This window comes from Danio rerio, chromosome 23 (assembly GCF_049306965.1).
Source record: "Danio rerio strain Tuebingen ecotype United States chromosome 23, GRCz12tu, whole genome shotgun sequence".
In the NCBI taxonomy this organism is placed as follows: domain Eukaryota; kingdom Metazoa; phylum Chordata; class Actinopteri; order Cypriniformes; family Danionidae; genus Danio; species Danio rerio.
In genome coordinates, this window is record NC_133198.1 from 23542713 (window position 1) to 23569961 (window position 27249).

At 36.3% G+C, this 27249-nt stretch overlaps 1 protein-coding gene across 3 annotated transcripts; it reads left to right on the forward strand.

Annotated features, from left to right (window-relative positions):
• Positions 1-2735: 2735 nt before the first annotated feature.
• uba1 (ubiquitin-like modifier activating enzyme 1) lies at positions 2736-26763 on the forward strand. Of its 3 annotated transcripts, none has more exons than XM_005162052.5 (26): positions 2736-2951; positions 10621-10737; positions 10904-10962; positions 11064-11232; positions 12675-12809; positions 12959-13065; positions 13152-13242; positions 13440-13572; positions 14957-15054; positions 15136-15282; positions 16084-16260; positions 16366-16473; positions 16586-16666; positions 17765-17917; positions 18034-18199; positions 18280-18476; positions 20088-20152; positions 20238-20433; positions 21039-21113; positions 21207-21396; positions 22442-22530; positions 22616-22708; positions 22792-22983; positions 23076-23177; positions 25604-25704; positions 25818-26761. In XM_005162052.5, exons 2-26 carry the CDS (start codon positions 10621-10623, stop codon positions 25951-25953), a joined length of 3177 nt encoding a protein of 1058 aa, XP_005162109.1. In that variant the 5' UTR covers positions 2736-2951; the 3' UTR covers positions 25954-26761.
• The last annotated feature ends 486 nt before the right edge of the window (positions 26764-27249 follow it).

Here is a 27249-nt window from a genome sequence, read left to right on the forward strand (position 1 = left end):
CTAGTTCACAAGAATGTTCAAGCAGCACAAATTTAAGTTATTTGTTCACCCAAAATGTTTTAATTTTCTGTGAATTTATTCTATGATATGGTTGTCCAAGATATAGGGGGCTTTTTTCATTCCTCAAATTAATTTTAAAGGAAACCTTGGATTTTGAGAGTCAAAAACTGTTGTGAATGTGCTCAGGACTGTTTGCAGAGGTTGTGTATTGGAGTCAATAATGATGTTCCTGTTCTTGCACAGACTAATTGTTTCGCCTTGTAAGACTTTAGTGTATCGTCAGAAGCTACTGGTCCTTTAGTTCTCTGAAAGTGCTGGTTGCCATTTACTTTAATTTTATACAACTCCAAGTAGGGCTGGGGGATATGGCAAAAATGCAATCTTGATAATTATTTTTCATATTGAACTATATATTTTGATATCAGCTGTTAATGCTTCCAGATTTAAAAAAGTACCCCAACAATGACTGGAGCCACAAAAATTAGAGGGTTCATTCAATTGCTTAACATTTTTTTTTTGGCCAAGTAAATTTCAGTGGCCAAAAATTCTGTAAATCTCGAATATCAACACACTTCTAGATTCCAAATGTTGCACATTTCTGCTTTGTGATTGGCTCTTACATCAATATAGAGTAAAAAGTCCAGAGTTATCATTGTTGTTGACTTAAATGTTATTGCGATTCGATATATCATTTATCGGCCCAGCACTTTCTTCAAGTAAATTTACTACTAGTTTTGATGGCCTAGGGCTGTTATTTAAATTTAAATAATTTTTTGGGTGAACTATTCCTTTAAGGATTTTTAAGATATAACACTATTCTTACAGGGTAATAATGCAAAGGAATGTTTTATAGCACTGTCACTTGCTGTACTGTAGGTCAGCTCATCTATGCTGAACAAGACATACCTTTTCAATACAGAGTCAAAAGCTGCAACAAATAGGCCTGCTTAACTTCTTTTACAAGAAACAATGTCCTCTACGTCAGGGGTCAGGTCTTTTCTATCCAGTATTGTCAAACTTTGTTTACAGACTTCCAAGTATCATTTACCTTGGTGTTTATAGTACTGTATGTTTTGGATTTATTTACACCTTCTTCTTAAGTCAGGCGTGTCCAAACTACGGCCCGCGGGCCATCTGCGGCCCGCAATCAGTTTTGTGGCGGCCCACGAGGCTTTTTATAAATATCAATAGCATCTGGCCCGCTATACAAAAATGAACGTAATTCAATAAATAACCACCGGGTGTCGCTATTACATGCATTCAATTAAGCAGCAGTTCTTGTTATGATCTATCTATCTATCTATCTATCTATCTATCTATCTATCTATCTATCTATCTATCTATCTATCTATCTATGTCTGTCTGTCTGTCTATCTATCTATATACACACAGTTGAAGTCTGAATTATTAGCCACTCTTTGATTTATTTCTTCTTTTTTAAATATTTCCCAAATGATGTTTAACAGAGCAAGGACATTTTCAAAGTATGTCTGATAATATTTTTTTCTTCTGGAGAAAGACTTATTTGTTGTATTTCGGCTAGAATAAAAGCGGTTTTAATTTTTTTATGAACCATTTCATAAAGGTCAAAATTATTAGCCCCTTAAGTCTTCAGAACAAACCATTGTAATAAAATAACTTGCCTAATTACCTTAACTTGTAACTTGATTAACCTAGTTAAGCCTTTAAATGTCACTTTAAGCTGTATAGAAGTGTCTTAAAAATATCTAGTCAAATATTATTTACTGTCATCATGGCAAAGATAAAATAAATCAGTTATTAGAAATGAGTTACTAAAACTAATATGTTTAGAAATGTGTGGAAAAAAATCTTCTCTCCGTTAAACAGAAATTGGGGAAAAAATAAACGGGGGCTAACAATTCTGCCTTCAACTGTATATATATATATATATATATATATATATATATATATATATATATATATATATATATATATATATATATATATATATATATATATATATATATATGCGTGTCTGTGTGATGTGTGTAAAATTTGGCCCGCGACAACGTTGTTTTCTTTGCATCTGGCCCTCGGCCCAAAAAGTTTGGACACCCCTGTCTTAAGTAGTCAGCTTCTTCTGAACTATTAATATTTCCAGAAATCCTTTTGTAAGCTTTGAAAAGGAATCACAACGACAAAGCTGTGCGTTTTGCTGCTATTGATGCTCATTCAAATTGAAACAATTGAATGTGTAACTTTTCCTATTAATTTGATAGTCATTTCAAATTATAAAGTGAATGCAAAGCGCTGAGAACATTTTTAATTAATTTGTACAGTACGTAATTTTCCTTAGGCGTTCATATAAATTCACCTTAAAAACTTGCTGTTGATGATGAAACTTGTTTTTGTTGTTGATGATGACGATAAAATTCCATGTTCTTCCCAAAAGCAAATTGACGCACATTTCATACACTAAAAACTACTTTTCCCATGGTGGATAGCGCGACCCAAGCTTAGGGCGCGTCTATTGTATAGGTCGATAGGGGATATCAGTGTCGAAATAACGTTTTCGACAAGTTCTGTGAACGGTTTTCATCATTACACATCATTACATGCTACTAAATATATATATAAAACATTACCATCCGGTAATGTATTGCGTTAAAGCATCTGACTTCTCAAATACATACACGCGTTTGTGTTATTCCCCTGTATCTTGAATAGTGGCACAGTCTCAACTCAAACTCTGCACATGTTGGTTCTACGCTCATGAACTGAAGAATACTTGCCGAACTGTTAACGGTACAGGGAATAGCCGGTCAGGCAACCGTCCAGCCTCCCCTCACACTGGAAAGTCACGGAGCTCCCGCCACTTCCAGGGATAAAGTTACAGAAACGGTTTGATTTGACCTTTTTGTTGTTTATCTTTTGCCCGCGAGGTATTTCTGTATTCAGTACCGTGGAGAGGCCAAGTAATATCGGATGTGGTGAGTTCTGCATACTTATGTACCTAGCTAATGCTAACTAGCTAACGTGTCCACAAGAACAGTGTCACTGTTAGCTAAAGTCAAGTTTTTACCGCTCAAGTCAGATAGCCAGGCGCAACAATTTGCCTGTAAATATCATCTGGCCACTTTAGGAAGAGCCAGCTAACGGCATGCGCGAGACAATGCGCTCCATGCGCGCATCACGAGCCGGGGATAAAAGAAACCAACTCATCCTTGCGGAAAAGTTGGCCACTTCTCCCGTCATATGGTTTGGGTTATTTTTCATCCTTCCTTCATGATTTGCACGAAGGTTGCGCTAAGCTAACAAGCTTCGTTTTTGGCAAGCTAACATAACGTACTCCTAGAACGCTAGCCTAGATAGATAGCAAGATAATCTGAGTGCCCGCATATCTGCACAAATCCCAGTCTTAAAACTATCTCAAGATTCACGCTAGGAAAAAATGCATCAAATGCCGAATCCAACTCGTGGGGGTGTGAGGTACCCGGTTATTGTTTTGCCTCTCCGGTTAGATCACTGATCACTCAACCTGTTTATGTAACCCTCTCCATTGTTAGCATCGATTTGCTATACTGCGAACTCCAGCGTTTTAAAATCCCACGATTGCCTCTATAGTAAGCGTGCAATTGCTGTCTATAACTCATCTTATGAATGTGTTTTGCAGCGAGCTAAGTGGCTCACGCGGTTTTTGACTCTCAAGTGCAGGTGCGCGAGCGGCAGAATGATGCGATGCGTTGGGGGTTGTTGACAGGATTTGTACCTGCTGTACAGGTAACTCTGACAAGGTACATTTGCTTCTTATGTGCACCATATGCGAGAATAAGCGGCCCACTTGGGCCTTTGTCACAAGTACCACCCCATCCCCCAACGCTTATTGCTCTCAATTCCAAGAAAGCCCATGCCTAACCCCTCATTTTAGCGGTCATTGCTTTGAAAAGGCACTGTTTCCTATGGGTTGTGGGTTTAGAGGAGGTAAACTGCTCTTTGCAAAACAATAAGGGATATTCTTTTGAGTTTATGAATGTATAATTACATTAAGGTGCATTTAAACTTCGCAGAGATGTGTGTATTCGGGCTATTTTGCAGGGTATTATTCTATGGTTATTTCTTATGGCTTAATATTGTGCTCTTATTATCCCCATCCGTGTGGGTGAAATATTTTGCCCACGTGGTTTGTCAGTTATGTCTGCTCCTTGGTAAAATATTTGTGACCTACTTAATAGAGCCAGCTGTCAACAGGCAGGTTGCATGTCTTTGTTTATGTAAGATGGAGTGAATAATGCAAGATTTTCTTCACTGTTTGGGTACTTGACTAGTAAAACAGTTTAGGTTATCAAGTAGGCATTTTTTGGATCATGCGTCAGCCATTAATAAATTATCCTGCACATTTTCATTATTTATAATTGCAAAAAGGTTTTTGCATCATATAACACACCATAATAATCACCAAAATGTTGCTGTTAAAAATGGCTGGAATGTAGTTTGCATTAGCATGCAGAATAATTTAGACTTTTTTATTATTTTAAAAAATATATAAGTATTTTCCTGAAGGATAAAGTATGTTTACATGGACACCAGTAATCCGATTTTAATGCGATTAAGACAATACTCCGATTAAAAGTCTACCTTGTAAACAGTGATTTTTGATTAGTATAATCTGACTAAAGTCATAATCGAACTAAACCTAATTCAAATTAAGACCTGTGGAGTATGCCAATTTTAGTCGAATTATTGAAGTGCAGTACACACATGTAAACACTGTAATCAAGCTATTACCGACATGTAGGACTTTGCTGCATTTTAAAACAGGATAGTCTACATACACACAGCTGTTTGACAGTATTCTCTGCACCTGCCAAGTCAGTGGAGGACCACAGACACACTGCGAAATGCAGAGGCTTTTTTCCTCATACGGCACGCTGTATCAAATTTCAATAAAAAACACTTTTGGCAGTTCATACTTGCACCCAATATCTTGTATATCACAGGGGGCATGCATGAAATGTTCCCAAGTGAAAGTGCCAAAATGCAGGTAAAGTTGAGAAATTAAAAATGAAACACCTGAAATTACATGAAACTCTAGATAAAGTGTTTACAGGGTGGTGACGCTGTGACGTTAATCGAATTATGTGCTACAACATCTAAAACAGGATGAAAGGAGCATTTAAAAAGCAACTCATGTAAACACCCTAATCATATTATTGTCTTATTCAGATTAAGGCAAATGATTTGATTATGTCCATGTAACGTAGTCATTGATACTCACTGGGAGACATATATGACAATACCCTTAATATACAAAACAAGTTTTTCAGTATGTGTTAAAAAAAAGTCCATCCACAATCAGATTATAAATGCACTGATGTGTGTGTGTGTGTGTGTGTGTGTGTGTGTATATATATATATATATATATATATATATATATATATATATATATATATATATATATATATATATATATATATATATATATATATAGCATAATACCTGCTTAGCTCTGCGGATTGGCAAAGACATTAACTCTTAAAGAATTTATTTCTCAGCAAAACCACTCAAACTGTTCATTCTATGTATTTTTTTCTGAACATTTCATTAACCTTTCTGTAAAATCTTGAAATGAATAAACTCTTCTCAATGGATACTTTACTCAGATTAAAATGTCATCACCATCTTATCGTTATCGTTGTTCCAAAACCAAATAAAATCATTCCAAGAATGTAAATGGACCCTTTTCACAACACTGTTATGACGGGTTTAACGGTCATCAGCATCCTAAATACTTGAATACTTTTTCAAGTATTAAATAAATAAATATTTATTTAAATACTTTTTTAATATTTCAATTTTCTTTTTTTAAAACATATGAACATTTAGATGTATTTATGTATGTATTATATCATCTTTGCTTCAAACTACAAACTGTTCATACTATATATTTTTTTCAGAACATTACATTTCATGTATTTTTCTGTAAATCTTAAAATATATAAACTTCTCATTGGATTCTTTACTCACATTAAAATGTTATCACCATCTTGTCATTTATTGTTGTTTCAAAATCGTTTTAAGATTGTTAATGGACCCTTTTCACAAGCATGTTGACGTATGTATTATTTATCATCTTTGCTTTAAATTACAAAAAAACTAATTACCGCTTGCATGAGGCGTTTCTAATGCAGTGTCTATGGGACAGGACAGTAAATTTTATGTTATTTTCCCCTCATCGGTCTTAAATTTTTTCCTATATCTGAAAGTTTTTATAACACCATTGTTTTTCTTTTATTATTTAAGCAAATAAGATTGCAAAAAAATCATTTGTTGTATTCTCCCAATCACTGCACAAGTTGTCCCAACTATGACGACTTCCGCTTCTGAGAAACCCAGAAATGTGAAGAGGGTCTATAACCAAACATTTTTGGTCAGCTTTAAATTTATGTGAACAAAAAGTTCAATGTAACTTCTGTTTTAGTTCAGTCTTGCAGTTTTTGCATGGAGTAAATGATGCAAATTTTAATTATAACTCTCCTTAAACAAAATGGGTTTGATCAGTTCTATACAAACAGTCTCTTGACAATGAATAACGTGGTTCACTTCTTTATGCACATCTCAATATCAATTACAGAGCCCTGAAGTCTCGAGTTATGTAGTGCGCTTACTTGAAAGTGGGCGGGTTTTCCGTAAAGTCACAGACAGGGCAGCCAATGGGTGAGCGCAGAGGATTGCAGCACTCTCTGCGTACCACCCTTTCCTGTTCCTCTTTATCCCACAGCTCCGCCCTTGTGCCTCAGCTGCCATTTTGGTTTTGTTCCGTTCGCTGAAACAAAACCAGAAACGCGATACAGCAGGCAGCAGACTGAACGACAGTGACTCGGCAGGATAGTGAAGGGGGCTTTCTCACAGCATCTCGCCCAGCGCTGTTCGTGCTGTTGCTGTTCGTTTTCTCCTCGCATCTTCACCCACCCGCAATCCGCACCATCCAAGTTAGTTTCACACGAGGAGCGGTTTGCTGACACTGAGAGTGGACTGAGAAGGATTATTGGTAAGAGGGAACCCATTGCACTCTGCGCAAGCAGCTGTCTGGTTAAATACATATTTTTAGCGGGTATTTCTCCGGCAATAGTCACATGGAGTCGTATAATTACTTGCAGTTTGACCGGCATGAATCAGATCGTTGTGTTAGTTCAGGCGCGGAGTTCTTTCATTCACTGGTTAGCATGCGAACTTGTGACTAACGTTAGTGAGCTAGGCCTCAAGCTCGATACACTGCCTGCACCAACTATTACAAAGCATGTAGCAAGCTAGCAAGCTAACGTTTAGTGTCTACGAATCCTCTCGTTTTACGTTAGCCTGCTAAGTGACGGTTAAATTGTTCAAATCTGATTAGCGGGACCTGCTTGGATTTTTACCTGTTTCACGTATTATTTGACATCTGGACGTACCATACTGCAAATTTTATATTCTCGTCGATACGGAAGTGACTATCCGCAGGTGTAGCCACTAGTCATAAGGAAATAATCAAGTGTATTTGCTTATGTCACGCACGGATTTATTCATGTCTCCATTTCGCTAAATCAGAGGGTGGGCACCACAGTCTGTTCTTGGTGTGCGTGATTGCGTAAATGTTTTAAAGTTCACTTATTCGTGCGATAATGCAATTTTAAAGGAGAAACCGCTTTATTTAAAGGACAATTGTTAATATTCGGTCATTTATTTAACGTCGTGTTGTTGTTCTAAACCTGACATACTTTCTTCCGTGTGTAGAAAAAAGCCGTTGTCAGGCAGAATGACCGCCTCAGTCATTGCGTGGAAAGAATGAAAGTGCATATTGCTGTCGTTTTCAATTGTTTAAATGTTTCACAGAAGACGTCAAACTGGTTTAGAAAGACATGAAGCCCAGTAAATGATGAGAATGTTGTTGTTTTTTTAGTGATATTTGTACTGTTAAGAGCAATTCGGTTGTATTATGCGGAATTTCCGCTCGAGCGCTGCTCTTTATTTTGTAGTCCTTCTGGAATCTACGGTCTGTGTCGAAGTCTGTCAGGGAAACAAAACTCATCCATTTCACCCACATCATGTCTAAATCAACGCTATAAATCTAAATTCAGCCTCATACCTGTTTACTCTGTTGTATTTTAACCTGGTGATTATAAATGTAGTCAATGATCATCTGTGATGTCATAGTCTGTCTGTGGAAGCGCAGCACTGGTTTTGTTTGTGGCATTCACTGCAGGTTTGTTTTAATGAATCAGCGTTTTTGTCAAGGCAGAATGGGTGAGCCAGTAGTTGCACGAGCCTTTCACCATAAACACAACGCTTAAAAAGCTATTTATAGCCAGAGAGCTTCATCTTGCGGCAGAAATCAGGCTCTCTTTGTGCTGTGGGAAGACAAGGCTTATTGTTGTAAATCCTAAGTGATCTTAATGTGGTTTGGTGCTTTCATATGTACTTTTTAGTTTTTATTGTACAAACATTTTTCAATTCCGTTATTTGAGAAATATAAATAGTTTTATTATAATAACTAGCCTTGGTTTTATTAGATGATTAGAGTTTTCTGTGCCCCTCTCAATGACACTGGCTCCACTGCGTTGCTGGCACAATTGATTTGATTCTCTTAAAGGAACTGTCCAGTGCTGAAATATCCATTTATGCATATAAGGGCATAATTCAGCATGATCATTTCTGCTCTCTTCTTGAAATCGCATGCTGAAATTGTACTTTTGCACCAATTTGGCTACATATCAAGATTGAAAACATTTTTGCTGATAAATGTACAATTAGCACAGCTCTTTTTGTGCATGTGCTTAATTATTTCTTCAAATCATCTGTATATTGCTATTGTTGTTTGTTTGCACCTTGTGCCATGTTTCCATCCAAAACTTCAAATTAAATTTGTGCGCAAAACTGGAATATCGCATAGAAGTGCGAATAAAGCAGCATTTCTATCCAACTAGTCAAAGAAAACAAAATAGTCCTTTCCTGATTAACTGGCATCAAATATCAACAGTAAAAACGAATATTGCTGCGTAAATCTTTTCCTTATTAAGTGACTTGCGCCTCAGAAGACAATGTCAGCACGTAACGAAAACGTGGTGGAGTTTGAAGGCATGAGATGCAGAGCACACATGCTCTTGAAAGTTCTGGAGGTAATTAATAACATAATAACACTAATACTGAAAAGCTTAGGGTTGTTTAGAATGACCAAAGTAGCATTTCAGATGCTTTACGATGTGGTCAGCTTGCTGGTTTGTTCGTTCACACACGTTTAACCATCACATGATCTCTTTTAACAAAATAACAACCTTTTTTTTCTGGAATCTTTTCTTGTCAAATAAAATTGATTCTACTCGGTTATGTGCATACATTTTTTATGCGCATTTTCAAAATTGATGGCCATCATGGCGTTTCCGGCAGCTGATTTTTTTTTATTTTGATGCCCATATTCAAAATAGTTTGGATGGAAATGTAGCTACTGGTTTAATTTGTTAGTGAGAGAAACATATGCTTTTGCCAGGCGCCAAAACAATTATGATGAAAAGGATATGAAACCTCTAATAAGATGTTAATTTGATTCTCATTTTTGAAAACAGACTTGTGGTTTTGCCAAATTTAAGGGCCTGTTTACATCTGGTGTTAAGATGCACTTTTGTTGATCCAGCTTCAAGTGGACAATGATAAATAGCAGTGCAAAGTAAGTTCTGAAAGGTTTTAAGCTTGTCCACTTGTAGTTGAATGTGCTCAATCAGGCCACCTATTCTCTGACTACTGCCGTAATTCTTAAACAATATAGGACATGTTGCTGAAGCTCACTAACCATATAAGAATTAAACTTTGCTCTCTGAAATCGGACGTTTGATTTGAAGGTGAAATAAAATGTAAAAAGCATAATGTTTTACAGAATTAGATTATTTTTTACCAGCAAAATTTTGTAGCTGTTAGAGATCTGAAAACCCCATACATACTAGGCATGGGCCAGTATAAGTTCCTGACGTTATGATAACCTTCACGGTATTGTAATTACTGCTCTAAAATAAGTTGTTTTAATTATTTTTTTAAATATCTGGGTATAAAACTAAATCTTTTACCCATTGAAAATTTTATTTTATTTAAGAAACATTTATAATATTTTGGAAACATGTCAGGCTAAATAATTAAAATTATCATTGACTTCTCTCTTCATTTGTTTCATAAGCACAGATTTCTTTACAACACATTTAAAAAAATACTTTATAAAAACCTTAGATATACTTTAGGAATGGTAAAACAGAAAATATTTGCAGTTTTAAATCTTTGACTTTTGCAAACTGCAGGAAACCTTGAAAGCGTTTTTTGTCCCAGGCCCAATACGTACACCTGTTTTAGGAATGGAAAGGAAAGACGGATAAATGTGTTGGCTGTAATTTCTACATTTGTAGACTTGAAACAATTCAATAAAACACATTTTGATGCCAGATGTAAAAGTTTATCTGGAACATTATTATTTTTTTACTGTACAGAGACATTTTGCTTTTAATGACTGTACTTTTTGTTATGAAGTAAACTCGCTTTCAACTCGCATGATGAAATTCATGAAAATTGCTGTTAAAGTAACAGTATTTAGGCACTACTACTCGCACTTTCCTGCGAAAAATATATTTCTTCTTGTTTTCCAGATGTCCAGCTCGCCGCTGTCCAAGAAGCGTCGCGTGTCAGGATCAGAGACGAAGACGGGATCCCATTGCTCCTCCTCTAACTCTGTCAGAACTGAACTGTCACACACACCAGCTAACGTATGTTCAAGTCAATACTTGTTTTGAACACCACTGGGGCTTGAACATATTTAGAGAATTTTATCTTCATTCTTTACTGCGCTTGTGTTTTTTGAAAGGCAGCCAGTTTCATAAGTTATGTGCATGGCTATTTATAGTCTGCTAACTGTGGTTTTGGTCTCTGCAGGGCATGGCTAAGAATGGAAATGATGCTGAGATCGACGAGGGCCTGTACTCCAGACAGCTGTGAGTCTGGCCTGCATTTTAGTTTGATGTATCATAATGTTTTTTTGAGCAAGCAAACCTGATCATGTGAGCAGAAGCTAAATTTAGTATACGTTTCTCAGGTACGTGCTGGGTCATGATGCTATGAAGCGTATGCAGAGCTCTAATGTTCTTATCTCGGGACTGCGAGGTTTAGGGGTAGAGATCGCTAAGAATGTCATTCTGGGTGGAGTCAAAAGCGTCACCCTGCACGATCAGGGAGTGGCCGAGTGGAAGGACCTTTCATCACAGGTCAGTGGTTGGTCATGAGTCATAACTGTAACTGTGTGAAAGCAAAACAGCCCTTGCTGATAGTTTTGTGCGTTGAGTAAGGGGCTAAAATTACGTTTAAAAAAAAAAAGTCTACAAACAACAATTAAATTACACCGTCATTCATAGTTTGGGTTCAGATTTTGAAAGGTTTATTCAAAAATCTGAGTTTGATTTTTATTGTTTTGCTATGAAATGCTGTTCTTTGTATTGAGGAAAATGTATTTTTCCACCAAAAATATTAATCTGCACTATTTTCAGTATTGATATTGACATGTTTTTTTTTTAATAGATAATTACAAAATATGCATTATTTTAAGGATCCTGTGATACTGAAAACAATGAATGCCTGCTGAAAGTTGGGCTTTGCTATCACATGAATTAATGTTTAACAAATATATTTCAATAGAGGAAAATATTATTTAAAAGTTTAATTTGTGAAAGAATTTGTCATTGCATGTGAGAGTGTATGGATGTTTCCCAGTACTGGGTTGCAGGAGGAAGGGCATCCGCTGTGTAAAACATGCTGGATAAGTTGGCAGTTTATTACCCCTTTCTCTTGGCCCTTGAAACAGAGTGTTAAGGGGAAGGGCTTCAAAATTTATCTCTAAGAAATGGGACACCACTACAACACCTGCACACGTCATCATGAGCTCTTGCTTCATATGAGATTGATGAAGGCGACTGCTGTAGTTATACCAGTTGCGTTTTTTTTGTGGTATTTATCTTCAGCATATCATTGAAGGCATATATTATGTTAAAATGATATAATGTAGCAATTAGCTTGTAACTGTACTGTGCTTTTACACCGTGGCCATAATCATCTATGTAAACACGCGCAAACAACATTAACATTATATAAAAGGTCATTCACAGCCACTAGAAATTTCTTACAGGCTGTTCGTGTGTCATCGAGTGACAGAATGTTGTGGGACTGCTATACAGGAGTTAATATTAGGCATTATTGATGCTAAAATTTACTGTGATTTTTATTTTTTAAAGCATGATGGTAAAACTTGAAGGCTGTTATGAATGTATTAAAACGTGTTTGTCGTAAAAATTCGTAATAATGACAAAAAATATGAATTTGTGCATCTCCTGATTCCGGGTGAAGATATGCTGCCATTGTAGAATTGGGATGAAAAAAAAATTAAATGAATGAATAAACGTGTACGTCAGTTCAAAATATTACTGTTATTATTATTATTATTATTATTATATATAGATTTTTTTAAAGGCAATGTTGGTGAGCACAAGAGACTTTTTCTAAAATAATTTTTAAAATCTTACCAAACCCAAACTTTTGTACTGTTCTCTACATAAACAAATGAAAAAAAATCCATATATTGTTTCTGGAAGTGTAAGAATAAACATTAATAATCTACAGTAGTAGAAATACAATTTTGTTTGCTTCATGTTCCTAGTTTTACCTGCGTGAGGAGGATCTTGGGAAGAACCGTGCTGATGTCAGTCAGCCTCGACTGGCAGAACTGAACAGTTATGTGCCTGTAACCTCCTACACTGGCACCCTCACCAATGAATACCTGACCAAATTTCAGGTACTGCTGCTATTGCTCCACTGGACTTTAACTTTGATCTCTTATAAGGATTACAAATTATTTTCTCTAAATGCATATTAAACTTTGCATTATAGCTGAACTGAAGTTTGAAGCTGTTAGCTAATAGGTCTTTGTATGCTTTTGTCCAGGTTGTTGTGCTCACCAACTCTAGTCTTGATGAACAGACACGTATCGGGGAATTTTGCCACAGTAATGGCATCAAGTTGATTGTGGCAGACACACGTGGACTGTTTGGGTATGAATATTTAAAAGATATGACATTTTTTAAGGTTTTTTTTTTCCTCCATGTAACTTTTTCATAAACATTCTGTTATTTAATAGGCAACTGTTCTGTGATTTTGGGGAGGAAATGATAGTATTCGACACAAACGGAGAACAGCCATTGAGCGCCATGATCTCAATGATCACAAAAGTAAGAGCCTGTGTGATTCTACCATTGAGCCTTTTTAATGCAGGATCAAGTAGTTATAGTTATTTGTTAACTTTCTGGCTGATTGAACTTTTTGCTCTCTCTCTCTCTCTCTCTCTCTCTCTCTCTCTCTCTCTCTCTCTCTCTCTCTCTCTCTCTCTCTCTCTCTCTCTGTGTATGTGTAAAATAAATAAATAAAGGACAGCGCTGGTGTGGTTACGTGTCTGGATGAAGCACGGCACGGATTTGAGAGCGGAGACTATGTCACTTTCACAGAAGTGCAGGGCATGACGGAACTTAATGGCTGTGATCCAGTAGAGATCAAGACACTGGGTAAGTTAAAAAAAATAATAAAATGTACAGACCCAGAAACCTTTGAGATCAATCCTTGTCAGCTAAAAATTAAAAAATGTTTGATCAATTCTCAGCCGGTTTGACTCTAAGCCCAGTCGGCTTAACTAAAAAAAAAAAAAAGCAATAATTGTACAGTGCTTGACAGAAAGGTCTGCCTTATGTCCCAGAGGTTGCATAAAAATAAAAAAATGGATAGTTAATGGATTTGTAAGTAAGTATCTTAACACACTAATCTTTTGCCCACTTTGCCCTTGCTAATTTGAAATTCAAGTAATTTTACATACGAGCACAAGAACAGATGAAAGGATTAAATTTTGTTGATGCCTGCTGTATTCTGCTGTTTCTGTATACAAGTTGCAAGCAGGTTTTGTGGATTTTCAGCAGTGAAAATTAAACCACACTGGACTAAACTGAATTTCAACTCTAAAAACTGGACTGACACTGTTTTAATTTACTAGAACATCTATGTTAAGCTGCTTTGACACAATCTACGTTGTGAAAGCACCACAGAAATAAAGATGAATGGAGTTTAGGAGCTTTGTTTCATAACCTTGTATTATGTTTTCTTCTTGCATAGAACAATGCATTCAGAATTAAGCCAATACAATCATTTATTTAAATAGGTAGTTATTCCAGAAAATCAACAAAATTTGTGGACTTTTTAATTGTTTTGTGAAGTAATTAGCTAGTACTAACAGACTAGTAAGTAATAGCTTCACTTTAGATGTTTGCTGTATTCCTGTTTAGCTAGATTTTCTTGGTAGCATTGTATAACCATTTTATGAACATTAAATTACATTACAATGTAATGCTTAACTAAAGGGTAGTTTGTTAGTTATGTCATAGTTTTTTTTTTTCTTTCTTTTCTTTAATCTTTTCTCTCGATCCTCGAATATGGCCATAGATGAGATACTATATTGATAGATACTATTGATAACCGTTGCCTTCAGAATGTTTGGCAAGATAACGGAATGGACTTTTGGAAAGTACTTTAGCTCATTCACTAATTTCCTCTTTCAGTCTGTGAGGCTGTGTCTGTATACCTGCAATTTGACAACCATTTCACATGTTTAAAGTTTTTAAGCTGCTGCTGGTATCTTCTGACTGTTTGACAGCTTTTAACATTTATGCTGGCCTACTTTTTAATATGTAACTGGATCAGCATGAGGCAACACCTGTCAATTGTTTTAGCAACCAATCACATCAAGTTTCTACCCTTCTCCTAAAGAAAGAGAAACTGATGCAAAACCGAAAAGAATGTCTGTAGAATCTGAGGCCTCTTTAAAGAGTTGTGATGTTAACCATACACTGTTTACATTTCCATCTGGTGGGGTGTTTTGTGACTGATGTCTTTTGCATTCAGGTCCTTACACTTTCAGCATCTGTGACACCAGCTCATTCTCTGACTATGTGAGAGGTGGTATTGTCACACAAGTGAAGATGCCCAAGAAGATTGCCTTTGTAAGTTGATTCCCTGGCTGAGATTGTTGATAATAAATTAAATCCCCTGCTGGATTTTAAACGCACTTCTTTCTTCACCAGAAATCCCTGTCCTCCTCCATGGCCGAACCAGAGTTCTTGCTGACTGATTTTGCCAAATTTGATCGTCCAGGCCAACTCCACGTGGGCTTTCAGGCACTGCATGCATTTGAGAAGAAGCACAGTCGTCTGCCAAAGCCCTGGAATCAGGTGAAGACTTTTATTTTGTCTAGCAGTATTTCTAATCATCTAGTGTATTTTCTGGATTAGTCACTTTATAGTGTCAATTGTTTTTTATTTGTTTTGTTTTTTTATCATCTGAAATAGGGTGTGATTTTTATATTCTGAAGTGTATTTTATTTGACTTGCAAATCAAGGTTTGAGTTTATCAATTCTTGATTGTGAGTGTTGCCCTAAATGTTTTACAGTTCACAGTGTTTTCTGCTATAAGTAGTTTAAAATTATTTGTTGTGTAGTCTATTCAGAAAAGAAAAAACAGCGCTCTTTCATGACACACTACTAAATTGTGATCTGTGGGCTAAAGACCCCTGCTTTAGTCTACATAATTTAGTTATATTTGCATGCAGCAAAGTATATTCATCTAGTGGAGACATTTATTTGCCCAAATTTAAATCTGAGAGCATAAAGGGTGAAAAAACAAAAATTGTATCCGAAATCCAACGATCCGAAAATGCGTGAAGTGACAAGTAGTTGACAGGCCCACAGTCATTTGTTAGCAAACATTCTTTACTCTTTATTATTAATTTTTTTTAACTAAGTATATTCACTATAATGCAAGTAATGGAAATCCCATCCCAACTAGCCATCTCTAATTCCACTCTGAACATACTGGGCTGACCAGATTTCTCTGTTCACTTAGTGTTCCACTTCCCAGTCTAATACTTTCAAGAAGTGCACTGTTGAGCTTTAATTCTACGTGAATGCTGTACTGTGGATATCAGGCTCAGTGACTCAGCAGTGATTTTTCTCTCTCTGTCTGTCCTATTGCAGGCAGATGCGGATGAGCTTATGACTCTGGCTGAAGAGGTGAATGCTGCACAGACAGGATCTGCCAAGCAAGAGGAGCTGGACCAGGCAGTCATAAAAAAGCTGGCCTGCGTGGCTGCTGGAGACCTGGCACCCGTCAATGCCTTTATTGGTGGGCTTGCTGCCCAGGAGGTTATGAAGGTAATATGGTCTTCCATTATTGTCTTTGAACTTTAGATCTGTGAGATGCAGCATTGTGATGTGTTAGCCTCACCTATCATGCTTCTTTATTGTTTATCTGCTCAGGCCTGCACAGGGAAGTTTATGCCCATCATGCAGTGGCTGTATTTTGATGCTTTGGAGTGCTTACCTGAGCCTGAGGAAGTCATTCTTACAGAGGAAGAGTGTGCTCCTGTAAGTGCTTTATATTTTTAGCATTTGTTTAATATTTGTGCATTGTTATGGCTCGCTCAAAAGATTGTGGGTTTAAGACAGAATAATTTATTCAGTTATCTGTTTTGTACAGAGGAACTGCCGGTATGACGGCCAGATTGCCGTCTTTGGGTCCAAGCTGCAGGAGCTGTTAGCCAAGCAGAGATATTTTCTGGTGAGAATCTAAAACTGGCTGTTTTTCAAAACTGAATGATTTCTCTATGCCAGATAAGGGACTGCACAATGCCTTGTCACCTTGAAGTTACATTGAACCAAACAAATAGCTTTGAATAGTTTATAACAAAACAAGCAAGTATTTGCTGATCCAAACTTTTTTTATGCATTTATTCCTCAATTATTTAGTGCTTAATTTTTACTAATACAGTCAAAAACTACATTTTAAATGGCTTAGAAAAAATTACAAATATATATTATGGAAAAAGTATTTGAAATGTTTTGGCAAATATTAAATTGAAATACTAAAATTACAGATGAAAGTATGAAAACTATAGAAAAATAACGTATGATAAGGATAAAGCATATTTAAAATTAAAACTGGACATTTAAAAAAAAGCTCATTCAAAACGGTTTGTGCTGAACAAAATGCCAGACAATAACATCAGCCACGTTTTGCTTTCAAACCATTGTAGATTTGTTTTTCATCTCGCTTTTAGTTATTTTAAGCCGCTGTTGTAAATTTGAAGAAGAGACAAACCAGGAGGATTTTTCCAATATCTTCAAAGCAAAATCGTTTTCCGGGCCTTGCTTGAAAGCATCACTAGGCCATTTGTTAGACAAAAGACACAGCCCTGCCTGGAACTGACAATATGCATTATTTTGGAGAAACAATACTGTCTTTTACATATAGGCAGTCTACCTTGATCCCTCAGGATGCATCTTAAAATGTAAAAGCCTAATTTATATATTAAAAGAAACTTGTAATCTTTCACCATCAAACAATATTGAAAAAAATAGTTCATGCTAGATTATTTTTGCCTTTAGTCCACAATTAATTGTTAAACTGAAACTACGAAAATAAAGCTTTATTTTTATTTTTTTTTTTGCTAGACAATAAGCTGAAATATTAATATAAAAAATTAAAACCATTTGTAAAAGTCAATAAATATAAAATTAGACAAATTAAGACTAAAATATTAAAGCAGAGGAAATTGATGCTTCAGCAACAGGTAGTTGTATCATTTACACAAAAAAGAACAAAAACCTCTGCTTTAGCATGTGTTGCGTTCACCTTAGTGACCCTTTCTGTGTTCAGGTTGGTGCTGGAGCCATTGGCTGTGAGCTGCTGAAGAACTTTGCTATGATGGGCTTGGCCAGTGGTGAAGGAGAGGTCATAGTCACTGACATGGACACCATTGAGAAGTCCAATCTCAATCGACAGTTCCTCTTCAGACCCTGGGATGTCACGGTACGATTGACTGACCCATTCTAACACTGAGGAAGGAATTTTGAGAAAAAACAGGATTATAATGCCTTACTTTTGTATAACATCGCTGATGGCTTTGTTCTTCTTTTATCGAGCAGAAGATGAAGAGTGAGACTGCTGCTGCGGCAGTGAAGCAGATGAACCCGTCAGTCCGTATCACTGGTCACCAGAACCGTGTGGGACCGGACACGGAGAAGGTCTATGATGATGACTTTTTTGAATGCCTTGATGGAGTGGCAAATGCTCTTGACAATGTAGATGCCCGTAAGTAAGAGTTTTAAGAAATCGTGCAGCTGCTCACAGTTGAAAATGCATTGCTTGAACATCATGTTTGCTCCTTCCAGGTATGTATATGGATCGGAGGTGTGTGTACTACCGTAAGCCATTGCTGGAGTCTGGTACTCTTGGCACCAAAGGAAACGTGCAGGTGGTCATTCCCTTCATCACAGAGTCCTACAGCTCCAGCCAGGATCCTCCAGAGAAGTCCATTCCTATCTGCACACTCAAGAACTTCCCAAATGCAATCGAACACACCCTACAGGTGACAAGCAATATTGAAATGTTGTCTTGAGCCTTATTCCCAAACTCGATTTAGAAATTTTTTTTTTTTGCCAAATGGGCAGTCTTTTTGAAGTATACACTGGGGTTGCTCTGATTGATTGACTACCAATTACAATTTGTCAGTAATCACTTCTAAAAACTCTATCTGTGATCTCTTCATTTTCCAGTGTCATAAAACCAATGTCATTCTGATCAAATCATTGATGCCAATTCATTCTTTTTCTGGCATGGGTTAAATAATAATTAAAAATTTCTAATTACTGGAATTAATTAATGGAGATCATTTAGTTATTTGTCGATTGTTTTTAATGTAATGTTTATAAAAATAGTTAATGTAATGTATAAAAATGTATATTAGTTTTTTGTATAATCTCTTATTGAATTAAGTTATTTAATATGTTTTTCTATATTGGTCTTGGCATGAAATAATCACAAGTTGCTGATGTGGCAATAAATGAACTTGGAACTATTTTCCTGGTGAATTACAAGTCATACATCTTAATTAATTTTGATAAACTCTTACCCAGACTTAACACCAATGTCACCAGATTTCTCTAGAAAGGTTCACCAGCCCAGTTTTTGTGCTTCAGGACATTGTTTAAAGGAATCATTCAATCAAAAATTAAAATCCTGTCATTTTCCATTTTCTCACCCTTCACTTGTTCCAAACCTGTTTGACTTTTTGTCTTTTGTTGAACACAAGAAAAGATATGAAGAAGGGTGGAAACCTGCAACTGTTGACTTTCATAGTATTTGTATTTGGAAGAAATTGTACTATGGAAAGTCAGGTTTCCTTAATGCATCTTCATTAGTGTTCAACAAAGAAAATTGTAAAGTTTTGGAACGACTTGAGGGTGAGTAAATGTTTCATTTTTTGGAGCACTATTTCTTTGAGGGTGAGTTGACCTCTTAAAAAGACACTAAAATAAGCAGACATGACAACTGCACCTGTGAAACAAATGTAACCAAAAGTTAAATTACCAACTTGTAATAAATGAAAAGGTAGGAAGTGTAAGTAATAATAAATCAAAATCACATATTTGAATGATATAGTTAATTATTTAAATATTTAAGGGTTTTAGATTTTAAGCACGATTTAAATTATATGTTAATCTAAATTTTATTTAGTTTTTTATATATTTATTTAATTTTTGGTTGAAATAGTTTTCTGCTGAAGAAAGCTGCATTGATTTGATAAATGTGTCAAATTTGAAATTAAAGTGTATAAATGAAGGTCATTTGAAAAGTAACGTGTATGAATATTTCAAAATGTAACTTTTTTTGTTATGAGGATTTGCAGCATATATAATTATAATATATATATATATATATATGTATGTGTGTGTGTGTGTGTGTGTGTAATTTATATTCATTTATAATTGTTTTGTTCACAATTAGTTTTTACAGTCACTTTCAACCATCCGTCTTAAATAATAGTAAGATCAGAAGAATTGCAGATTAGAATCACTAAAAATAATAGTATGACAAAATGAATGCTTCAAGTTGGCCCCAGTGTGCACTACATACAACCTAGCATACACAATAAAATATTATACAGGTAATTTCATGAATCTAATCTTCTCTTCTTTAGTGGGCTCGTGATGAGTTTGAGGGACTGTTCAAGCAACCTGCTGAAAACGCCTTGCAGTATCTGACGTAAGCTCATGTCACCCTAAAAAAAAAACCTGTAAAATTGGAGCTGTTGTCGCTTTAAAATGTGATGTTCCGATCCTTCCCCCAGAGACTCAAAGTTTATGGAGCGCACACTGAAGCTCCCTGGAGCTCAGCCGCTGGAGGTGGTGGAATCGGTTTACAAGAGTCTGGTGACAGACAGGCCACGCAACTGGGATGACTGTGTAACCTGGGCCCGCAACCACTGGCAGTGTCAATATAACAATAACATCCGTCAGCTGCTGCACAATTTCCCCCCAGACCAGGTGAGGCCTGTCTGTCTCATTTGATCAGCTTCGAATGTACTGAATTTTTAAGGTTCAAATTTTAGAAATGCTATAACATGACAATTTTTTATTTTTAACTTATTTAACTACTTTAATAAGATATATTTATATATAATAAGATATTTATGCACACAGAGAAATGTAAAAATTCTCAATAAATGAATTTCTTGAAGGAAAAAAATTAGATGGCAAAATGTTTTACTTTGCCTATTCTAAAATTAAGTCATATCCAAGTCAGACTTTAATTTGTTTCTGAAATCGATTTGTACCCATAAAGTAAGCTGTAGTGTTTCTAGATGGTTTACATGGCATTTTAGATTAAATTGCATTAGTGTATACAGACAGTAGGAAACAAGTTAAAGGATGGAGATTTATTTATTGAATGTGTTGAAGCAGATCTAAATTTCAGCTAATTTAAGGAAAAATGTAGGATTTAAAAAGAGAATGTCATGCATTGCCCAAGAGAAGTCTAAAGTTTTACCTGAAAGTTGCTAATAAAAAAAATCATTTCTTGTAAATATGTATTTCATGTGTATGTGGTCATCTTTAAAAACAGTTTAATATCTTACACTTTTCCGTTCTAGCTTACAAGCTCTGGGGCGCCATTCTGGTCAGGTCCAAAGAGATGTCCTCATCCATTAGAATTCAGCACTAACAATGTGAGTACTTGCCCTAAACAACTGAAAGAAACATTTGTCTAATTTTACTGGGTAAAAACTGATTGATTCTGATATCTGATGTGTGGTTTCCAGGATCTTCACATGGACTACATTTTGGCAGCAGCTAACTTGTATGCCCTGTCATACGGCCTGCCATCCTGCAATGACCGCTCAGCTCTGACCAAGCTTTTGCAGGATATTAAAGTGCCTGAGTTCACACCCAAGTCAGGAGTCAAGATTCACGTGTCTGATCAGGAGCTGCAGAGTGCCAACGCATCAGTCGGTAAGAAGAGGGTGCAAGGGTTTCAATGAAATCCAAACACAAGCTTTTACAGGAAGCTCTAACTGTTAAAGGGGCTTCTCACTGTGGGTGTGTACCTACACTGGTTGTATGATTCGGTTTGATTACGTTTATCATGTCCTCAATTCAATTCAGTTCCTCTATTTCTATCTTGAGTTTTACAATGTGGATGGTATCAAAGCAGCTTATCATTAGATATAAAAAAATAAAATGCCATAATTTATCAGATGTTTAACATTCCAACAAATCTGGCTGACAGGAGAGTAGTGGTGTAATGCAAGTGTAGGTCTATTAAAAATATTAATCACTTTAGTTTAATACAAACATCAGTTTATTTCAGTTTTGTTTAATACAAACGTCACTGCTGAAGACAACCTGAAGTGATCCAAGCAGGCCAGAGTTGACCATGGCAAATAACCAAAACTCCACTAATAGACGGATGTAAAGCCAGGTAGACCATTTTTCCTCTGGCCAAACATAAAGGGCAGAACAGCAGTCTGGACATCTGGGCTTGAGAATGAGGAGCATTAGTGCAAAGTCCAACTAGGTCACTGGGCTGGAGTTCAGACTACAGGACCAATGCAGACATCCGGCTGTCACTGGGCTCTTTGCAGCAATCAGTCTTGCACTTCACTCATTGATAACCTCGACAACCATTTTTACAGTGTGGCCTATGCAATGACATGGTGGATCTTGGGATTTACTGTAGTGTCAGTGGAAGAATGTCCGCAGCAAACTCAGTCAACGAGATGAGAAATGTGACAAATGATGAGAAAATCATTAGTACATCATAACCAGTTATGGTCTACTACTAGACTGATACTGAAATGTTTGTACACTGCATTGTGACACAGATAACAAGGACGATTTATTGACTTGTATAGTTCACCAAAATTTTAATTCTGTTTAATCTATGCTTGTACCACCCTATTTGAGTTTCATTCAAGACATTTTGCACTGTTGAAAACCCTTAGCTGTTGTCTTTTTCAATCTAGCATTGCATATTCTGTTCTCTGCCTGTTTTCAGATGACTCGAGGCTCGAAGAGCTGAAGACACTGTTGCCTTCTTTAGAAGCATCTTCTCAATTCAAGCTCTGTCCTATTGAATTTGAAAAGGTACTACTTATAACTTGACCCCAATTTCCTGGGCAGTAGCCCTTTGGAATTGGAGTTAAAATATTAATTAACTTCTATTCCTCAGGACGATGACACAAACTTCCACATGGACTTCATTGTAGCGGCATCTAATCTGAGAGCAGAGAACTATGACATTCCTCCTGCAGACAGACACAAGGTTAGCAGGCCAGCGATTTCAAAGCTGTCCTGTGAGCTACGTATCATCTTTAAAGATTCTCACCTTTCTCTTTCATGTTTCAGAGCAAACTCATTGCTGGAAAAATCATTCCAGCCATTGCCACAACAACAGCCGCTGTTGTAGGTCTGGTGTGTCTGGAGTTGCTGAAGATCGTTCAGGGGCACAAGAAGCTCGAGTCCTACAAAAATGGCTTCATGAACCTTGCTCTGCCTTTCTTTGCCTTCTCCGAGCCTATAGCTGCCCCCAAGCACAAGGTAAGCTGCAGCAGCAGTATTCTTCATTACTGCAGTGGTTCTGTTGTTACTTTGAATTACTCAGCTGTTTTGACATTCTTGTCTGCGAATAGTACTACGAGATTGATTGGACACTTTGGGACCGTTTTGAGGTGAAGGGCATTCAGCCTAATGGAGAGGAAATGACACTCCGGCAGTTCCTGGATTATTTCAAGGTAACATTTCATGATCATTTCTAAAATGTTTAAAGAAACTTGACATGGATATTTTGATTATTTTATTTGAGTAACCTATGGATAATTTGGGGCTATAAACAATGTTTAAAAAAAAACATGAAGTAAGTTTTGAAGTATGACAAAAAATTTTTTTACCTTCTATTGTGAAGCAGCTTTTAGTTTGCAGAAAGGTGCTATATAAACGTAAATAAACATTATTACTAATGTAACTTTCCAACAGTCATGTCTAGAGTGAAAGGTTTTAAGCAAAAGAAATCCATAATACTGAAAACATTTTCAGATTTTTCAGTAAATGTGTTTTGTATACTGTACTTTCTCCGTAAGCTTGCAGTTTTTTTATAAACTCCTAAACATAGTTCAGCATTTCTGATCAGATTTTAAGGTAATTGTCTCTGAAATACAAAAGGTCTTCGTCACATACTGACAAAATAACTCTTAAATATCTTTATATACATTTTAATATTTTTTAGCTGTAATTTAGACAATAAGAAATTATGTAATACAAGAAATTATTAATGTATTGTCATGTTAAATGGTTTTAAATGCGCTATGTGGAGCATTGAACTGCCCAACACAAAGCGGAAGGTGGGTTGCTTCTGAAGTGCCATCTATTGATCAGAGTTACTATGGTTTCTGCTCATTTTTGATGGAAGCACACTTCTTTCAAACTGCAATTAAAACTGACTAGAACTACCTGCTTTTTAAACGATTTAAATGCACATCTTTGAGCCAATCACAATAAGCACACCACATTTTCATTAATTCATTTTTTCAGCTCTTAATTTTCCAACAATCCCAATCTCAAAAACATGTGTTATTAAAAATAACATTGTTAACTCTTTTTACCATCATGTTTTAATTACCTTCCTTACAATAACATTTGTTTAAAGTTTCTCCATTTATTTAATGCAGAGGATACTGAGCTGACCTATATTTTTTATTATTAAATTATTATTGTTGTTTGATTAAATGTATTAAATTCAAATCATATTTTGATAGGGCAAGTGAAAATCTTTTCCAACTGGCATATAAAAAAAAAAAATCAAATTTCTTTTCATTCATAATAGTCTAAAAAAGTCTTAAATTTAACTTTGAAACCTGCCGAAAACCTGAGTATATAAGCTCTGCATTGAAGTATTTTTTTGCTTTTTGTTACATTTTAAGGCCCGGACACACCAAGCCGTCTGTCTGTCTAGTTAGTTTTGTGTTCTACATGTCGCCAAGTTGGCCTGATTCAGCATGTAGAATCAGCATTGGCTGAAGTTAGCAATCTGACTGGTTATTCAGCAACAAATCAAAACTGAAGTGACATAACCAAGTAAACAATACAAGTAAGAGGGAACACAGAGGTCAGCTCAATGGAGACATCTGAAAACAAAGGCTTTTTGATTGGGGCTTTTTCCTCAACATTAAGTGCAAAAACTTCAGTCTTGCACCCGTTCCTTAAGTTCAGACTTTGCAGGTTTGGTTAGGAAAACAAACTCTCACGAACACGTCGGGCAAATCTTCAAAAGGAACAGTGTAGGCTACTTTATATCAATATTCGCATCACCCTGGCTATGTTGTTTCACTTTCTTAACAATAAAAGGGAAGCATGATATGAGGAGCTGCCTATTTTCATCTTGAAAAACTTAACTTACACAAAACGTTGAGGCATCGTGTAACAGTCACCTTCACTGTATGCAGTTTTATAACAAAACAGAGCCTACAACATAACTGCCTCCTTTCCTTTTCTTCGAAAAATGTCTCTTGCTGTATATCAGTTTTAAAAATCAATAATGGCCATTATTAAAGTATAATGAACACTAAATGGATACAATATAGGAAATAAAGGCAAGCAATCAGTTAAAATGCAGAATCAGTGTAAGTGGTTACATCATCTTCGCGCTCAGCTAAACAAGTTACCTGAAAACAAGTAATGGATTCAAAAAACCAAAGAGTTTTCTGATAGAGACAAGACGGTTTTATATCACATTTAACAACTATAGTGAGATGAAATCCAGCGGAAGATCTTTGAACTGACTTCCTGGAGCTCTATCACCGCATGCCAGTATGTGTGTGGTCATGTGATGTGCGTTTTCAGCTGTGTAGTATGGATAGATCTTTTCAGAAACTTTATATGAAACACCAGTGTGTACGTGGGTCGTTTTTATTCTAAAGTGCTGTTTTAAAACTAAAAGATATTCGTGTAAACAGGGCCTCAGTGTCTTAACGTGACATTCCTTTCTTACCCAGTTAACATTAGGAAATTAGTTAAAGTAGAGATTAAATTAGTTTATAATTCAATTGAATAGCATGACATTTTTTATTTATTTATTTTTTTTTATACATTTTTCTAAAAGGCAAAGAGGTTTTTTTCAATCTCTACCTTGTTTACTCATTGTTCTTGCCCTTTCCTCCATCAGAATGAACACAAACTGGAGATCACGATGCTCTCTCAGGGAGTTTCTATGCTCTACTCTTTCTTCATGCCTGCAGCCAAACTCAAAGAAAGACTGGAACTACCGTGAGTTATTTTTACCCAATCACAACCTTAGAAAAGCACTGAATTGTAATGCTATAGGCAGAAGTGATGCAAAAAGAATAAAAGAATATTCAACGTTTAATTTCTTTCAACAGGATGACTGAGATCGTGACCAAAGTGTCCAAGAAGAAACTGGGCAAGCATGTCAAAGCACTAGTGTTTGAGCTCTGCTGCAATGACGACACAGAAGAAGACGTAGAGGTGCCCTATGTCAGATACACCATCCGCTGACAGGGCTGATGGGTAGGACAGGGGACAGACTAGAGGAGGGAGAGGGCGGCCCACTGGGGATGGGAGTGCATCAGTATGCTTGGAGAGCCCAAATCAAATCAATTGGTTTTATTTTAACCTGATGCTCAAGTATTATCTATCAATAACCTCTTTTACCCTGCCGGTCGAGCTCTTTAAGGTCTAATTCAGTCAGGTTGGTCATGTTCAGGAAATGGGGAGCATGTGAAGTTTTGGCTGTAACTTATTTAAGCTGGTTTTTGTAACGCACAGCATCAGTGTGTGAATTTTATCATCACTCCCTTTCTGTGAATCCTCTTTCTCACACCGGTCCTCATGTGGGCAGCACCATCTTGATTTGTTTTCCTGAATAAAATATTGACTGATGCCAAAAAAAAATGAGTACAAATGGAAAAGATGTCAATGATGTTTGCTTAAATAGATTTTTCAAATCATCGCCTTGGCTTGATGTCACCTTAAATGTAACTTGAAATGCGCTCTTATTGGCCAAGGTTTTGGAGCAACGTACTGAACTCCTGTTCTCCCATTGGCCCAGTGGGAACCTCCCTTTGCCTCTCTGGCTTCTGTATGGGGTGGGTACAGGAACTTGCACATAACTTTTTGTTTTGTTTTTCCCTCATTTTTTTATTTTTATTTTTTTGGCAGAATTCTGGTGTACACCTTGTAGAACATAACCTCTGTATTCTTTCTACTTTGTTAAACTCCAAAAAAAGACATTACAGTCTAAAACACATGATTTTACTCTGTAATGGGAGCACTTAGTGTGTTAGTGAATAAAGTTGGAAACGTTTTCTTTGCTTTATTGTCTCCTCTTTGCTATTGTTGTTTTTAAGATGTGTCTAAACAGTTAATAAAAACAGTCTTAGGTCAATCAAACTGGGTATCAGGAATATTTCAGTGTTTAAGTTTCACGGTGCATTTTTAGTCAAATTTTCCACCTATCTAAAGGTTCCACCTATATGAAGGGTGTACTCGCACTAGGTGCAATTGCTTTGAACCGTGCCAAAGTGCAGTTGCCCCCCTGACCGCCTACACTGCATGTTGCATTCTGAGCCAGACCACCCTTGCGTTGTCGATGATGCAACTGTTTACTGACCAGCAGTAAAATATTTAGCAGAACAGATCCACAACTTTTGAGGCTCAAAGATTATCGTATAAGTATTAGGAGGTTTCCTGAAGATGCAGCGAGGAGTTTGTATCTTTGATAAACTATGACAGTAAGTGTTCATAGAAAAGATTAAAACAGTTCCTTAAAAGTGGTGTTGCATCTTCAGTTTT

Bases quoted from the DNA above. Each gene is read 5' to 3' on its own strand.
- uba1 (XM_005162052.5), top strand. From the start codon at position 10,621: ATGTCCAGCTCGCCGCTGTCCAAGAAGCGTCGCGTGTCAGGATCAGAG. The intron at 15,283-16,083 runs GTGAAGACTTTT...GTCCTATTGCAG, and splicing joins TGCCAAAGCCCTGGAATCAG to GCAGATGCGGATGAGCTTAT. The intron at 18,200-18,279 runs GTAAGTAAGAGT...TGCTCCTTCCAG, and splicing joins TCTTGACAATGTAGATGCCC to GTATGTATATGGATCGGAGG.